We start from the raw sequence: 16,582 nt of genomic DNA on the forward strand, positions 1-16,582 counted from the left end.
CAGATCTGTTCACCTTTCTGCTTTTAACTGCAACCGTCCTCAGAATCCAACAGGTGATATTGGGAGCAGCTCAGTGATATTAGCTGGGCTTCTTCCAGCAAATTCTTTTATCCCCAAAAGCCTGATTGTCATTCTCTTTCTCCACATGAGATTTCCATGCAGAAGTCCAGAATTAAAAACAAAACAGAAACAAACAAATAAAAGACAGCAATAAAACATTTCTCTGCATGCTCTAAGGCAGGGGGAACCTTGTTCGTTTGTGGGGCTGCTGACCCACAGAAAACTGAGAGGCAGAAAAACCAAACAAACCGTGCCCCTCCAACCCCCACACAAACTTTCACTGGTTTCAGACCAGATTAATGGGTCCTCTAGGATGAGGGGTTCAGTATGCAGGAGGGAGCTGCAGGTTGAGGCAGGAGTATGGATGCAGGAGGGAGCAAATCTCCGACTGGACTCTGGGGTGGGGCTGGGGTTGGATGAGGTGTTTAGGATTCAGGAGGGCATTCTAGGCTGTAGCCAAGGGGAGTGGGCTCAGGGCAGGAGGTTGGGGTGGGGATGCAAAGTCCGAGCAGGAGTTAAGGTGCAGGCTCAAGGATGGAGTGCAGGTCTGGGAGAGATTTATGTGCAAGCAGTTCTCAAGGCACTAGGTGGGGTGTGAGGTCTGGGAAAGAGCTAGGATGCTGGTGCAGGGTCTAGGTGGGAGCTAGGGACTTGGGGTACAGAAGGGGTCTGAGAGCGGGGGAGGAGGATTGGGGTGTGAGGTCCAGAGTGGGTTGGGGTGTAGGATGGGATCAGGACTGGGGTAGGAGGCTGGTGTGTGCAGTGTGGAGGGGGCTGAAGTGTGGAACGGGGCTCAGAGCTACAGATTGTGGTCCTGGGTCTGGGAGGGAGTTAGGTGAGGGAGGAAGCTCAGGGGTTGGGATGTGGGGTGCTCACCTTGGGCAGCTCCTGTTTGATGTGGAAGGGAAGACAGGTGGCTCCACGCAGCCCCATGCTTGTCTGCAGGGAGCAGCCTTCCCCCCACCCACCCCCTGCAGCTCCTATTGGCTGTGATTCCTGGTCAATGGGAGCTGCAGGGGGCAGTGCCTACGGGTGAGGGCAGTGTGAGGAACAGAGCTTCCCTGGGTGCTTGTGGTGATGCAGCTCCAGCCAGGGGTGGCTAGGAGGGCGATACTCCTCCCCTCACCCTGCCCCAGGAAGGGCTGGTCTGGAGCACAGAGGCTTTAGAGGCCCGCAGGCCATTGTTTCTCTCCCCTGCTCTAAGGTTTTGCCTTAGTTGGATCTATGCCTGCTGCATTCCTAGTGATGCTGTGCTGCTGACAATAGGGCTAGGTTGTCATCATTTTAACTTCATAGTTGAGAGAGCCTGGGACCTCAAGCATAGTGTGTACCTTTGCATGCCAGAAATGAAAGTAATTCATCCCATTAGTTGGTAAATTGCCTAGAAAATTTATAGTAGTCAAATGAGACCTCATGATTAGCTCTACCTCAGTGCAGATTTTTAAAGAGTCTGTTTCTAATCAGAATTATTTTATAGCTCATCAGTGACATTTAGTTGTAACGGTCTCTCCATGTTAGTGTGCTTATACAGGTTCCACACAGTCACAGCTGTGGAAAGTAGTTATTGGACTGAGGGAAAGCAGTAGTAAGAGTGCTATTTACTTGCAATTTTTAAATTAGTTAGAGCTGGAGAAGTCAAAATTGCATTAATGTGGGTATAACAAGAAGATCTACATTTTCATGTTAAATAAAAGTTTGGGTGCTTGAGTTACTTGGGACTGACTCATAAGAACAATTAATTAAAGTTTTTTTCATAAAGAGATAATTATTAAAAGAAATTACTGATGAAAGGTTTCAGATATATTTATAAATCATTCTGTTATTTCACTATGGATTATAGAAGTCATGTAAGTAATCACATATCTCAAGAAAGTTTCTGCTTTGCCATCTGATTGTCATGCATTTACCTGTCTTATAGCCGTACTTGTGCGTGTCAGGGACTTGATCCTGAGACTTGTGGAGCATCATTTTCATTTGGCTGTTCATGGAGTATGTATTTCAATGGCTGTAAATTTGCCAGAAGCAAAAATCCTAGGAAATTTAGACTTCTCACAGATGACCCTAAACAAGTAAGTTCTTTCTTTGAAAAGAATTTGATAGGAGTTTTGGGAGAACTAGGGATTGTCTACTAGTGCCCACCCACTCACGCACATATGCACACATGCATTTGCCTGCCTACCCTCCTCATAAAACAGATAAGGCTACCTTCCTCACCAATTCATAAAAATTCAGTGTATCTTGCTCTGTAATATATTGTCCTAAAGCATATTCTCATATGACTATTAGACGTCTCTTGATTTGGTTTAGCAACACTGTGAAATTGTGTGTGCATGTGAAATGTTCATACTATTTCAACAGCCGACAGAACAAATCAGATTTTTGCGAGGATTCATATGAGTAGAGGCCCGGTTGCAGCTCTGCTTGTAAGTGGAAGTTGGGCTGAAAGAAAAATCTAGACAGAAACTTATAATACGCATCCGAAGTGTATGTCCCAGGTCCCGCATTGGCCAGGGGAGAAGCTCCATTGGGGTCTGGGTCATGACCCACTCTGACCAGGGAAGGGGCTGGGGCTGGCACAGTGTGTAGAGGGAGGCTCTGTCAGGGGTCATGTCGGGTCCTCCACTGGGTAGGGGAGGGGCTGGCGCTGTGCAGGGGGGCACTGCGTCATGGGGCTGGGCCGGGCCCTGTGTTGGCCAGGGAGGGGCTGGCATGGTGCAGAGGTGGGTCTTTTGGGGGGCTGGGCTGGACTATGTGCTGTCCAGGGGAGGGGCTCAGGCCAGCACAATGCTGAGGTGAGAACATGGTACAACTTTGCCCAGACAGACAGATGGACGGGCACACAGAGCAAAAATAATGTATATGATAGTGACACCTTAAAAAATCCTGTTACACACTTCACTCCTAGACGTCTCCACTATATGTCCTTTCAGGGCTAGCGCAAATAAAGAGCTGTAATGCTCTCCTGGACACCCAACGATTGCATTTCTATAAATACAAAGTCCATACCTTGTGTTAGAATAAAACTGTGGCACTTCTGGATTGTGCCCCTTTGACATTGCTATCCGCCAAGCTGACAGACTGGTTCTCCTGTCTACCACGTATAGTGGACTAGATTTCTTTTGGCCGCCATGCCTCCATGAGACACCCTAAGAAAATATATATCCTTAAATATGATGCAGTCAAATAATTACTATTTGATTATTGCATGTGAACATGACTGATGAGGGACAGCTTGCGTAGCACAAGAAACACAAAAACAACATGCGGCATCTGATGAAGTGAGTCTGTGCTCACGAAAGCTCATGCTCAGAACTTTTCTGTTAGTCTATAAGGTGCCACAGGACCCTTCGTTGCTGTTACAGATCCAGACTAACACGGCTACCACTCTGATATAAAAAAAAAAATGATTATATAAAAAGTACCCTGCTAAAAAGTATCAGGTGCCCACTCCAGAGGGCCCCCCAGCCAACCCGACTGGTAATTGCAAGGGAAAAACACTCCAACAACCATGCACTTGCGTGCACACCTATCTCAAATAGATATGAGCAACACATCTCAAAGAACAAGAGTTACAACAGTGAGTAACCATTTTGTCCCTTTTGTTCTGATCTTAGGTGTTCTCTACCCTCACTTCTCTCTGGAGGGCTGAGGGAAGAGATTGTTTGCACCCAGACCAGACAATCTGATACGCTCCACTCTACATATTGTTTAAACACGGCACATGCAAATTGCGGCTGCTATTATTATTATTATTATTTCATTTTATTTATTATTTAAACCCTTGTACTCCAGGTGGAGCATAGATCATTACTCTTTATTAAATGGATTCAGTGGTGCTTGTTATATTATCTCATAAATGAACCTCTCCTACAACCATGTCCCTCCTATTTCTGCTAGAGAGCCCAAACACCCAGCTTTCTCAGGTTCAGATTAAGGTTGTTTTCATGCTTTTTTGTGCAGTTTTGAGTTATTTGTTCTTAAAAAAAAAAAAAAAAAAAGTCAGATTGAAGTCTTCTGTCTACCACTGAAGCTAAATATTTCCTGGAGGTCCTGCATTTTTCACATTTCCACTCAAACATAATGAGTTCTAGTTCGTGTTTAAAAAAGTCATGGAAAAGTCATCACAAATTCTTTATTTCCTTCAGTTAGGCTCATCACTAATTCTAACCTGGAGATATTTTTCCATTGTAGCTAAATGTTGGATATTGATCATTTTGCAGATGACATAAAACTAGGAGTTATAGCAAATAAAGAAGAAGATAGATTCAATGTACAGAAAGATTTGGATCATTTGATCATTTGAGGCACTGGACGGAATGAGATGAGGTTTAATGTAAAGAAGTGTATATTATATTTAGGTAAGAATAGCATATAGTATAGATTTAAACTAAAGATCTGTTACCAAGAATACAGTCAAGAAAAAATATGGGTTAGCTATAGATAATAAATTGATTATGATACAAATTTGCAGTGTGGTACCATTATGTAAGTCTAATACAACACTGAAAATCATGTGTGTATGTAGCTACACGTGTCCTCTCCCAAAGAAAAGTCTTATGCAGAACATAACAATAGCTTTGCTACTTTTTAATGTTTATAAGGCTGCAGTTGGAATGATGTACAACGTCTGGTGTTTGTATTTAAATAAATAATAGTGAGCACATAGTCCTGTTCAGTCTGCCATTTTCTGATATTCTTGGGATGGCCAGTCTTCAGGGAAAACGCACAAATCTGGGGGCAAGTAATAGGGTTTAAATGTTGTCCCATTATGGTAAGCCATCTGGTTTATCCTATGTTCATGTTACTCTGGTTCTGTGAGAAAAAGAGTCCTGTCCCTCTGTTAGAAACCTCCTCAGTCCCTGTCTGTGTTGAGACCGCCCCCCCCCACACACCCTCTCTAGGCCTTCACTATCAGATGTGTGGTGCAGTGCGAAGAGCTGTCTCCCAAAAAGGAGTGGAAAAGGATGTATTAAACTGGTGGGAGGACTCTGCAGACTCAAAGGAGCAGTTAGCATCATTTTTCAGGCGGAGCAAATCTTCACCTGTTTAAATCAAAACAAGTTCCCACAAGCAAAAACATTATAAAAAGATTGCCTAAGACAGGATTCTCCTAATGCTCAGCATATGGGTGTGCAAACTTTCCCACAGGCAGTAACTCCCTTCTTGTCTCTGGAATGTCAGGTCTATCACTCTTCCCCAGACCACCTGTGCAAGTGAAAGGGAAAATGAAATTGAAACTAACCCCTTGTGTACTGGTTAAGACGCAGTGCCCCTTTTCTACTAGCAAACATAAATTGTATACTACGCTATTATTTGTTAGACTCCTTTAATTTACAGTGTGTTTACAGTTCTGACACTATGCCAGGTCAAACAGAAGGTCTATTTTAACCATAGGAAACAAAAGTAAAATAAATTTAAAACTGAAGCCATGTTAATTTTGAATTTCCTGACTTAGATGATTTGTGTTAGTACCACTCCAAACTGCATTCAATGTTCTAGTAAAATTATAATTCTGTAAATATGTTTGTCTATAGGAAGAACATCTTGAAAATAATTTGCAGACTTTAGCTACTGATGTGGCTCCACTTTATAAGAAACTTGCTCCGGATGCTTTTCAGAACCAGGTACGTCTGTGAGATGCAGGTGGTGGTAATGCAAGTTTTAAATTCTTGATAAGTGATCTCAGTTTAATTTTTGTAATACTGTATTCTGGTGAAAAGGTCTTCAGATCATGCCTTGAACATTAATAACCCTTAATTTATATTAGGGGTTTGCAAAATGGGGGGGGGCAGGACCCCCAAGGGGGTGTGAAATTCCATAAGGGGGTCACATATGATCCACTGCTGGGTCTCAAACTCATCCATCTTATTAAAAATGTTGAAATGTATTACTGTTTTTATGTATGCATAGTCACATTTAAATCCCGATTAATAATGTTTTTATAGTCTACATTGAGATCTCAGAGTACGCGATCTCAAGTACGTGACCCCACTATTACGCGTCTGACCCTGATTCCTATAGTAAACCCCATACCGCAATTTCCAGTTGCTCTTAACTCACTCCCCACACCCTGGCGCAACCCCACTGGCTCTGCACGGCCCAGGCTCAGCCCCACCCCAGCTCTGCTCACCACCCGCACATAGCTCCTGCTCAGCCCCCACCCCTGCCTCTGGCTGTAGCTCACCACCCCTCAGGCGCAACTCCGACTCAACCTCCCTTGTCCCCGCTCAACACCCCCTGCCGGCTCACTGCCCACGCGTGGCTCTGGCTCGCCTGCCACCCCCATCCCTGGCTCTGGCTCACCTGCATGCGGCCCCATTTCCATACTCCTGCCCAGGTTTAAATCCCCCGTGCGTGGCTCTGGTTCAACGCCCCCAGCTCACCACTCCTGCCAGCTTACCACCCACGCCCGGCTCTCGCTCTGGCTCTCGCTCTGGCTCAAATCTCTGCCACAGCCCGGCTCACCACTGTGCACGGCTCTGGCTCACCACCCACCCTCACCTCGCTCTGCCTCACCGCTCCTCGTGCATGGCTCCAGTTCACCCTCCACTCACCATCCTGGTTTAAATCTTCCACACATGGCTCCAGTTCAGCCCCCCGCCATCCCCAGTTCACACCCTCGCCATTTCACTACTGGTGCCTGGCTCTGGCTCTGGCTCAACCTCCCGCCGTGTCCCGGCTCATTGCCTGAGAAGATCTCTGACTCACCACCCCACACACAGCTCCAGCTTAATTTCACCCCTCTCCTGCCTGCAGCCCTAATCCACCCCAGCCTTATCCCCGCGCAACCCACCCACCTCCATGGCCCCAACCCACTGCGAGGCTTAACCCAACTGCCCCCCCACCCCACCCCAGGACTTACCTTTCCGCTGCCTCCCCAGCTGCAGAACATGTGTTCTGCCTGGGAAAAAGCTGGACTGCCACTTACGTGAAATCCGGGTTACACGAGGGTGCGTGGAACGGAACCCTCATGTACTCTGAGACCTTACTGTACATACCTATTTTTTTACGCATGCTGTTGGTTTGGATTATATTAGATAGGTTGAGGGAGCCCTGCTAATTGCAGGGACAAAAAATGGGGCCCAAAGTAAATGTTGGCTCACCCCTGATTTACAGGAGTCTAAGCTTTAAATCTGTCTCGGCTGTTTGTCTTAGTGATGTCATATAGTGAATGTCATATTTTAATTGCTACTTGCAAAACGAAGTATTTCTTTTCTGATAAAGCAGTTTATTTAAACTTTATTTAGTTAAAAATCAAGTTGTTTAGCTGAAAATCAAGTGTCCCATGGAGTCCAAAGTTTCTCAGTGCCATCTCCAAATAAACCTAGTTATTTTATTTTTAGGTGGAAAATGAACACCTGGGCCCAGACTGTCGGCTTGGATCCAAGGGTGGTAGGCCTTTCTCTGGTGTTACAGCTTGTATAGATTTCTGTGCCCACGCCCATAAAGACACACACAATATGCACAATGGAAGCACTGTGGTATGTACATTTTTATTTTCTCATTTGTGCTGTTTTCTGTTGTGATTTTTAAATGCTTCCTCATTTACTGGTATATTTGCTTGTAACTTTTAAGGTGCTAAAATATTAGGAGTCTGTCTTATGTAAATATCTGCAGAAGGTGGGTGGACTTATTCATTATTAGTCTGATAAAGGCTTATTGTTATTCCCCTTATTATGCTGTGGAATAAGAAAAGCAAGGGTGCAATCTAGGATAAAATACTTCCAGCCATCTCATATATAGAAGTCCTACATTTTCAGTCTACTCCAGGACCTATAACTTATTCAAAGAAAAGGTTTGATATCCGAAGTGAAATAAAAGAAAGATGCTTTGGCGCCAAGAATTGCATAAATCTCCTGCAGAAGATGATCTCATGTCAATGAGCTCATCTGTCGCATTTTATCACTCCCACTTTTTACATTCACAAACCTCTCCTTGCTTATCACCATGGTGCCTGAAAGGCTCAAGGCTGGTGCAGCTGTTGCTAGGAAAACAGACCAGGTAATATGTGGGAGCATGTGCTGGAGTTATTTTTAAAAGTCTTTCTGGTATTAATTAAGTGGAAGAGTCTCTGATTATCCCAATGTGGAGGTTACCCCTTTAGTTGTCATTTTGTGATATGTGGTTGATGCATGATCAGTGGAAAAAGTGAAACAAGGAACACTATTTCTATTAAATGATCTTTTAGAAAATGAGGACATAAAACAGTTGAACTAAAAATGAAATAAATCTAAAAATGCTTTTGTGAATATATTGTTTTCGTCAGTTTGAGCTTTAATTACAAGGACTTCCTGGAAATACCATTCAAGCATATTCTCTATATTTAACAGTATATTGAAAATCTCTGCCTTAATTAGGGTTACTGTCTTCTTCAAAAACTGGAAAATTAAAATTTAATTTAATATATATTCTTGTAGCTTAAGACAACCCCCTTCTGTTTCGGGGAGAGGTGATCCAAATTTGCCTGGTCTTTACCCTTTGACCTGTCCAATTTGGGTGACCCTTTCAGGAGCTGCAGCTGTAGCTCCCCCGGCATAGCTCTCCAGATCCTTGAGACGCACAAACCACCTCTCCACAACAAGGAATGCACCATGAGGAAGATTCTCTTGGGGAGAGTGAAGACAAAAATTGATAGACAGCTCATGGAAGAACAGGCTGCTTTCAAAGCAAGTGATCTTGTGTTGGCTAAATAGCAACTCTCAGAGTGATCACAGAACAGTCACTTGAGTGGAACTCCCCTTATACATAACCTTCATAGATTTCGAGAAAGCCTTTGACAGCATTAATAAAGACACTTGATGGAAACTGCTGCAACACTGTGGCATCCCATCCAAAATTATTAACCTAATCTGTTGAACATACGAGCCCTCAACATGCCAAGTTGTTCACAGTGGTGTATTGTCAGAATCCTGCAGCATACTCTCAGAAGTGCGATATGGGTGCCTATTGTCACCTTTCCTATTGTTGATCATAATGGACTGTATTATGAGCATGACAACAGGTGGCTATCAATGAGGCATTCAGTGGACACTTTTCAAACAGCTGGAGGACAGTGATTTTGCTGACAATATCACCCTTCTTTCACACCGACATTGAAGCATGGGAGAAAAGGTCACAACACTAAACAAAACTGCCTCAGTGACTGGACTGAGCATTAACAAAGGAAAGACCAAAACAGTGAGGATCAAGCAGTCCAGCAACACCACCACCACACTGGGTGGGGATGACCTGGAAGATGTGGAGCAGCTCACCTACCTGGGGAGTATTATGAGCAGAGACCGAGGAACAGATATGGATGTCAGTGCCGGGATAGGGAAAGCAACAGCAGCATTCAAGACTCTTTATGCCACATGGAGTTGACAAATAATATCTGCAAAGATGAAACTGCGCATCTTCGACACACATGGATGCAAGACCGAGAGTGCTAAAAAGTCTTCAAATCATAAGCTACAGACATTCATAAGCAGATACTTGGGGCTATGTCTACACTAGACCACAAAGTCGATTTTAAGGCCATTAGCTTTATTTTATAATGTGACTGTCTTCACTGCAAATACTATTAAGGCCTACCCAACTCCTTAGATGTTTAGGCACCTAATGTCCTTTGAAACTTAATGGGAGGTGGTTACAGAACTCCAGTAGTTGCTTTTGAGAACCTCTGATTTGGCTTCTCTGTGCCTCAGCTTCCCTGTCAGTAGACGAAACCTCTCCTGTCAGGTACAGCAGCCCAGTCAGCTGCCAGCCCTGACAGTAGCAGGGAATCCTCTCCTGTCAGTGGCAGCAGCCCAGTCAGCTGCCACCCCTGACAGAAGCCGGGAAACTGACCAGTTGTGCTGTTCCCAGGTGCCGGCTCCCTGCCACTAAGAGTCATGTTAAGACGAGATGTGTGCAACTCAACTGCATGTATCTTGGGGGTCTACTGTACTTAAAATAGTTAAGTTCAAAGCTGACTACAAAGTGTTACGAAGGGATTTTACTAAACTAGGTGACTGAACATCAGAATGGCAAATGGAATTCATATTGATAAATGCAAAGTAATGTACACGGAAAAATATAACCCCAACTATATATACAAAAATAATGGGGTCTAAATTAGCTGTTGCCACTCAGGAAAGAGAACTTAGTGTCATTGTGGGTAGTTCCCTGAAAACATCTGTTCAATGTTCAGTGGTGATCTAAAAAGTTAACAGAATATTGGGAATCATTAGGAAAGGAATAGATAATAAGATAGAAATTATAATATTGCCTTTGTATAAAGTCCTGGTATACCCACATCTTGAATACTGCATGCAGATCTGGTCACCCCATCTAAAAATAGATACACTGGATTTGGTAAAGGTATGGAAAAGGGGCAACAGAAATGATTGAGGGTAAGGAACAGCTTCCATGTGAGGAGAAATAAAAAAGACTGGGACTTCTCAGCTTGGAAAAGAAAAGAGAGTGGGGCCTACATCAGAGGTCTGTGAAATCGTGAATGTTGTGGAAGATTAAGTCAAGAACATTGTTTACTCCTTCACTAACATAACACGAGAAGGTCACCCAAAGAAATTCATAGGTAGCAGATTTAAAACAACATAAATTTCTTCTTCTTCGAATAATGACCCTGTGGGTGCTCCATCCTGGATGTCAGTGCATCCTCACGCTGGTGCTCAGAGGCTCTTCTATAGCTGTGGTTCCCTGTGCTGCGCGTGCACAGAAGCGCCTCCTCATGCTCTCTGGTGCATGCAGGGCGTGGACTCCTCCATTCCTTCTCTACCCAACAATTAGAGCAAGATGCTCTAAAGCAGGGGAAGGAGGAAGGAAAGTGGAGCACCCATGGGGACACAGATCTCAAAGAATCATCGTTAATGCACAAGGTGAGTAACTTCCTCTTCTTCTTTGCGTAGTGTCCCTGTGGGTGGTCTACTCTGGGTGACCTTAAAGCAGTAGTCGCAGAGTGAAGTGGGGTTTGGAGCTCAGTCACTACCACAGTAGCCAACATACCTTGGCCCACTTGAATAAAAGATGCAATGGTAGACAAGAGAGCATAGTGCCAAGCTATGTTGCTAAAAGCTATGTAATGTAGACAAAGCCTAAGTGTGCACAAGCATAACATTATAGGCTATGTATCAGCTTCTGATTACTTCTTCAGCTTCCCTTCTCGAAAGCCCTTCTTTCAATCCTGATTTAAAATATCACCTGAGAAGTTCTCATTTATCATCTATGCCTCTTAATTTCTTTCTCCCTATGTTGTTCTGCAATCATTCAGCATGGCATATAACTTCTTTAAAGATCCCTAATTAGATTATTTGTTTAGGTTTTTATTAGTTTTATTACTAAATTAATTATATAAAGAATTTTTGTGATGCCTCTCTATGACAGCTATGCTAATAAAAGTTTTATTCATATTGTTATTAGTCCCAGCTGCAACCATGGGAAGGATGACAGTATTCTGGAAATTTTGGTTCATTATCAGTGATTGGGATTGTACATAGCCCATGTACAAAAGAATAACCTGTTTCCACTTAGAAAGCATCTCATCGTTGGGAGGTGCTCAAATGGCTACATGTATGTAGTCAATACCTCATAGGATAAATGGAAAGTTAACTAAGCCATAACATTCACACATCGTTTTCTAGTATGCAGTATATTTGTGTGAAAACTAATCACTGGCTTATGAGTATTATCAATAGGTTGATTAATGTATGATTCATTCTAGTTTTGTTTATAGACAAATAACAAAATGTTTCCTTTGAAGTCAATGGAAGAACATTTAGTCTATGTTTCTCTTGTTAGGATAGCTTTGGTTGTTAAGAAAGAAGGGTAGTGGTGATTTTAATATCACTCTCTTTTTCTTTTTTTTTCCTAAGGTGAATTTGCTATATTAGTAATGGGCAGACCTCTTCACACAGCGCACAGTCAACCTGTGGAACTCCTTACCAGAGGACGCTGTGAAGGCCAGGACTCTAACAGAGTTTAAAAAAGAGCTCGATAAATATTTGGAGGTTAGGTCCATAGATGGCTATTAGCAAGGGGTAAGGTATGGTGCCTAGCCTTTTGTTGAAGGCGGGAGATGGATGGCAGGAGACAAATTTCTTGATCATTGTCTTCGGTTCACCTCCTCTGGGGCACCTGGCATTGGCTACTGTCGGCAGACAGGATACTGGGCTAGATGGACCTTTGGTCTGACCCAGTATGGCCGTTGTTATGTTCTTATGTTCTAAGTTTGGAAGCACCTCAGAGGTTCAGCAATTGTTTTAAACCATTAAATAAATATCTCCAGTATTTATCCAAAACTGTGGAGTTGGATCCATATCAGATTTGATCCAAGCAGATTTCTCCTTTCAAATCTTGCATCTTAGAGCAGTGTATAATTTCACTAAACAGAGAGATGATTTATTTGCTGAACCTCATCACTTTATTAGAGTGTGGTGTCAGTGTTGTAAACACCGGGTTAATTTAACCAAACTTTTACAAAGGTCTTACTCTGTAAGAACCAGTTAATCCATTCTTATTCTGAACTCTCAGATCTTCACTGAGATTGTCAAATGTATATGTTTAAAAGGCCTGTTGCTCTGTTACTGTGGATCTCCTGGGGAGCATTTAGGGCTGTAAATTATAAATATAAAATATAAGTGATTAAGCATTCAAATAACTTCCGTAACTTTTAAAGGGAGGTTTATTTTTTTATTTGTGTCTTCTTTTTTTATTAGGTTTGCACATTAACAAAAGAAGATAACCGCTCAGTGGGTGTGATACCAAATGATGAACAGCTGCATGTGTTGCCTCTTTACAAAATTTCACAGACCGATGAGTTTGGCACAGAGGAGGGACTGGAAGCGAAGATAAAAGCAGGAGCAATACAGGTGCTTACCGCTTTTCCCAGAGAAGTGCGGATGTTAGCTGAGCCACTTAGAGCTACGAAGAAGAAGAAGCCTGATATAAAGAAGACACAAGTTGAAAAGCAGACATTGGTGGATAAGAAATATTCAACACCGGTAAAGCTGAAAAATGGAGCTCCTGAAAATCTTGGTAAAACTTCGCAGTATCCAGGTAAGGGACACACATTGTGCTACATGTCTTACCTCATTTATAATACCGTTTGCCTCCTCATGGTTCACTGTTTTAGAAATATTTGTATATTACACCTTCTACAGAATAGTGCAGGAATCACCATATTCCAGCGTTTCCTTAGAAGGGACCCTGTGATCACACAAAAACTTACTCATGGTCCTCTGTTGTAAACATTGTAATGATATGGTGATAATGGAAGCTTTCAGAGGTCACTTACAATGACCAGAGGAAGATCTTGAAATGTTACTTTGGGAGAGTTCTCTAAATGTCAGTCATTTATGAGAAATACAAGATCTGCTTCTCGACATTTATGTGGTGGCTTGTTTTTCTCTTCATAAGGAAAATGACTTGACAGTAGTTTTCTTATTTGCATCACCTTGGTAGGTGCCATATGAATAGTGCAACAAAGCAAGTAATTTGCAAAAAGCAATTAATTTTACCAGATTAATGGTAAAAATTTCATTTTAATAGTTCTCATTCTCAGTATTTCATTTGAACATTGTGAGTAGTGAAGGCAGTGACAGAATCTGATGCTAGCTGAATAAAGCACACATAGATTTTGCTTTGTATTGGAAGGGAGATAAAAATGAGCACACATAGATTTTGCTTTGTATTGGAAGGGAGATAAAAATGAGCACACATAGATTTTGCTTTGTATTATAAGGAAGATAAAAATGAGCACGTCTCTCTCCGGCAAGTTCTGATCTTACTTTCTGCAGTGTAAATGTGACATAACTCCGCTGCACTCTGAGTTACTTTAGATTTGCACTGCTGTACTGAGACCACAATTTGATACCAAAACTCTCCAACCACAGGGAGTGGAACCCTGAGATGGAGGACACAGGCAGAGATATATTCAGACTGCAAAAAGCAAGCCACAAAAGACCAGGTTTTGTCCATGGTCAGACAGAGTTGGGGAAAGTACCCAAAATTAACTAGAGTAAAAATGCAGCTGATTTCGTTTGTGGACACTTGAGTACAGTCAGGATGTGACTCTCTAGCTGCGTCTACACGTGCACGCTACTTCGAAGTAGCGGCAGTAACTTCGAAATAGCGCCCGTCACGTCTACACGTGTTGGGCGCTATTTCGAAGTTGAAATCGACGTTAGGCGGCGAGACGTCGAAGTCGCTAACCCCATGAGGGGATGGGAATAGCGCCCTACTTCGACGTTCAACATCGAAGTAGGGACGTGTAGACGATCCGCGTCCCGCAACATCGAAATAGTGGGGTCCTCCATGGCGGCCATCAGCTGGGGGGTTGAGAGATTCTCTCTCTCCAGCCCTTGCGGGGCTCTGTGGTCACCGTGGGCAGCAGCCCTTAGCCCAGGGCTTCTGGCTGCTGCTGCTGCAGCTGGGGGTCCGTGCTGCATATACAGGGTCTGCAACTAGTTGTTGGCTCTGTGTATCTTGCACTGTTTAATGAAAGTGTGTCTGGGAGGGGCCCTTTAAGGGAGCGACTTGCTGTTCAGTCCGCCCCGTGACCCTGTCTGCAGCTGTGCCTGGCTCCCTTATTTCGATGTGTGCTACTTTGGCGTGTAGACGTTCCCTCGCTGTGCCTATTTCGATGTTGGGCTGAGCAACGTCGAAGTTGAACATCGACGTTGCCAGCCCTGGAGGACGTGTAGACGTTATTCATCGAAATAGCCTATTTCGATGTCGCAACATCGAAATAAGCTATTTCGAAGTTGGGTGCACGTGTAGACGTAGCCTCTGTGTCTATGCCTGTGCACATATGTGCACTTCTAATCAGGTAGTTTTCTAGAGAGACACCAGCGACTTGTATTTCATTACATTCCCCCTGAAAAGCAGCTGTACTTTTGCTCAAGTAACTTTTTGGATACTTTTTCAACCTTTGCATCCAGGTGCCACTACCTGTAAAGCAAGTCAGAAAGACTAGAAAATACCCAAAAATATCAAAAAAAAAAAAAAAAAAAAAGTGGGGGGGCATAAAAAATCTGTGATATTTATTTTCTGATGAAAGGTACATCTGTACTTCAATAAAAATCTCCTGGCACCAGCTGTGTGGACAAGGACTGGCTGGGAGTGGTAAAGCTGTGCTGGATGAGCTGCCAGCGTAGGATGCTAACTCTTGGGAGCAGTGGTTCTATGTTCTTCTTTTGCCTCTGTGGTTCCCAGCAGAACCCTGTGGTTTTGTGAATACATTCATCCCTCGCTATACAAGCACAATTGGTTCCCAAATTTCTGGTCATAGATGAAAACTTGTAAGAGGGACACTAAATTCCCATTAAAATACACATAAAAGTCTCTGGTTCGTTCCAAGCGCTCGTAACTCAGCGGAGTGGCAGCATGTAACGCTCCTTTTGAAAGGTAAGTGAACCTTGGGTTTGAGGTGGTTGGGGAAGGTTGAAGGGTGGGGGTAGTTTGGGGCCATGAGTGGGAGGGTGGGTTAAAACCTGGTGTTGGGTTGGATCCATGGGGTCGGGGGGTGGGGGTTCAGGTTGCTGCAGCTTGGGGCCATTGAGCTGGAGGGAGGAGGGTTTCAGGCTGCTGCTGGTTGTGGGCCAGGGTTGCGGGGGAGGTTTCAGGCTGCAACAGGCTGGGGCTGCAGGGCAGGTGGTAGGGTTCAAGCTGGGGCAAGTTGGGGTTGTGGCGCTGGCAGGGGGTTCGGGCTGCGGCAGGTTGGGGCTGCGGGACCGGCAGGGGGTTCAGGCTGCAGCGGGTTGGGTCTGTGGGGAGGGCAGGGAAGGTTCAGGCTGTGGCAGTTTGGGTCTGTAGGGCCAGCAGGGGGTTCAGGCTGCGGCAGGTTGGGTCTGTAGGGCCAGCAGGGGGTTCAGGCTGCGGCAGGTTGGGTCTGTGGGGCAGGCAGGGGGTTCAGGCTGCGGCAGGTTGGGTCTGCGGGGCAGGCAGGGGGTTCAGGCTGCAGCAGGTTGGGTCTTTGGGACCGGTAGGGGCTTCAGGCTGTGGCAGGTTGGGTCTGCTGGGCAGGCAGGGGGTTCAGGCTACAGCAGGTTGGGTCTTCGTGTCCAGCAGGGGGTTCAGGCTGCATCAGATTGGGTCTGCGGGGCTGGCAGGGAGTTTAGGCTGTGACAGGTTTGGTCTGCAGGGAATGGGGTATCGCTCGTATTAGCAGGGAGGAGTTCACTCATCTAGTGAGCAAAGGTAAGTATACATGTCCCTTGTTTTAGTGAGTACTCGTAAGTAGAGCATTCGTTTAATAAGGGATGAGTGTACCAATTTATATCCACATATCTGCATCCACAAATATAAATTTGTGACCACACAGAGCTATAAAAAGGATTCTTCTTCGAGTGTCCCTGTGGGTGCTCCACAATAGGTGTCGGGCTTGCCCGGCGCCGCAGATCAGATCTTCCAAGCAGTTTCTGCCGGACCGCGCATGCGCCGGTGCGCGCTGCTCCCTTGCGTGCTCCTGGCCATGTGCGCGATCCGGTCCCCACCAGTTCCTCTTAACCGCCGTCGGCTGCAGACGGAATCCGACTAGGCTAAGGCT

General features: G+C 44.5%; 1 protein-coding gene across 2 annotated transcripts in view; it reads left to right on the top strand.

Moving 5' to 3' along the window:
• The window catches only part of TET1 (tet methylcytosine dioxygenase 1), a 123,455-nt gene that overhangs the window by 84,654 nt on the left and 22,219 nt on the right, over positions 1 to 16,582 (top strand). For both annotated transcript variants that reach the window (XM_075000226.1, XM_075000227.1), the window contains 4 exons: positions 1,979 to 2,129; positions 5,595 to 5,684; positions 7,404 to 7,541; positions 12,753 to 13,092. In XM_075000226.1, coding sequence (XP_074856327.1) covers positions 1,979 to 2,129; positions 5,595 to 5,684; positions 7,404 to 7,541; positions 12,753 to 13,092 — 719 coding nt within the window. The remainder of the gene's footprint in view (positions 1 to 1,978; positions 2,130 to 5,594; positions 5,685 to 7,403; positions 7,542 to 12,752; positions 13,093 to 16,582) is intronic.

The sequence above is a fragment of the Carettochelys insculpta genome, chromosome 7, assembly GCF_033958435.1.
Source record: "Carettochelys insculpta isolate YL-2023 chromosome 7, ASM3395843v1, whole genome shotgun sequence".
NCBI classification, from domain to species: Eukaryota; Metazoa; Chordata; order Testudines; family Carettochelyidae; genus Carettochelys; species Carettochelys insculpta.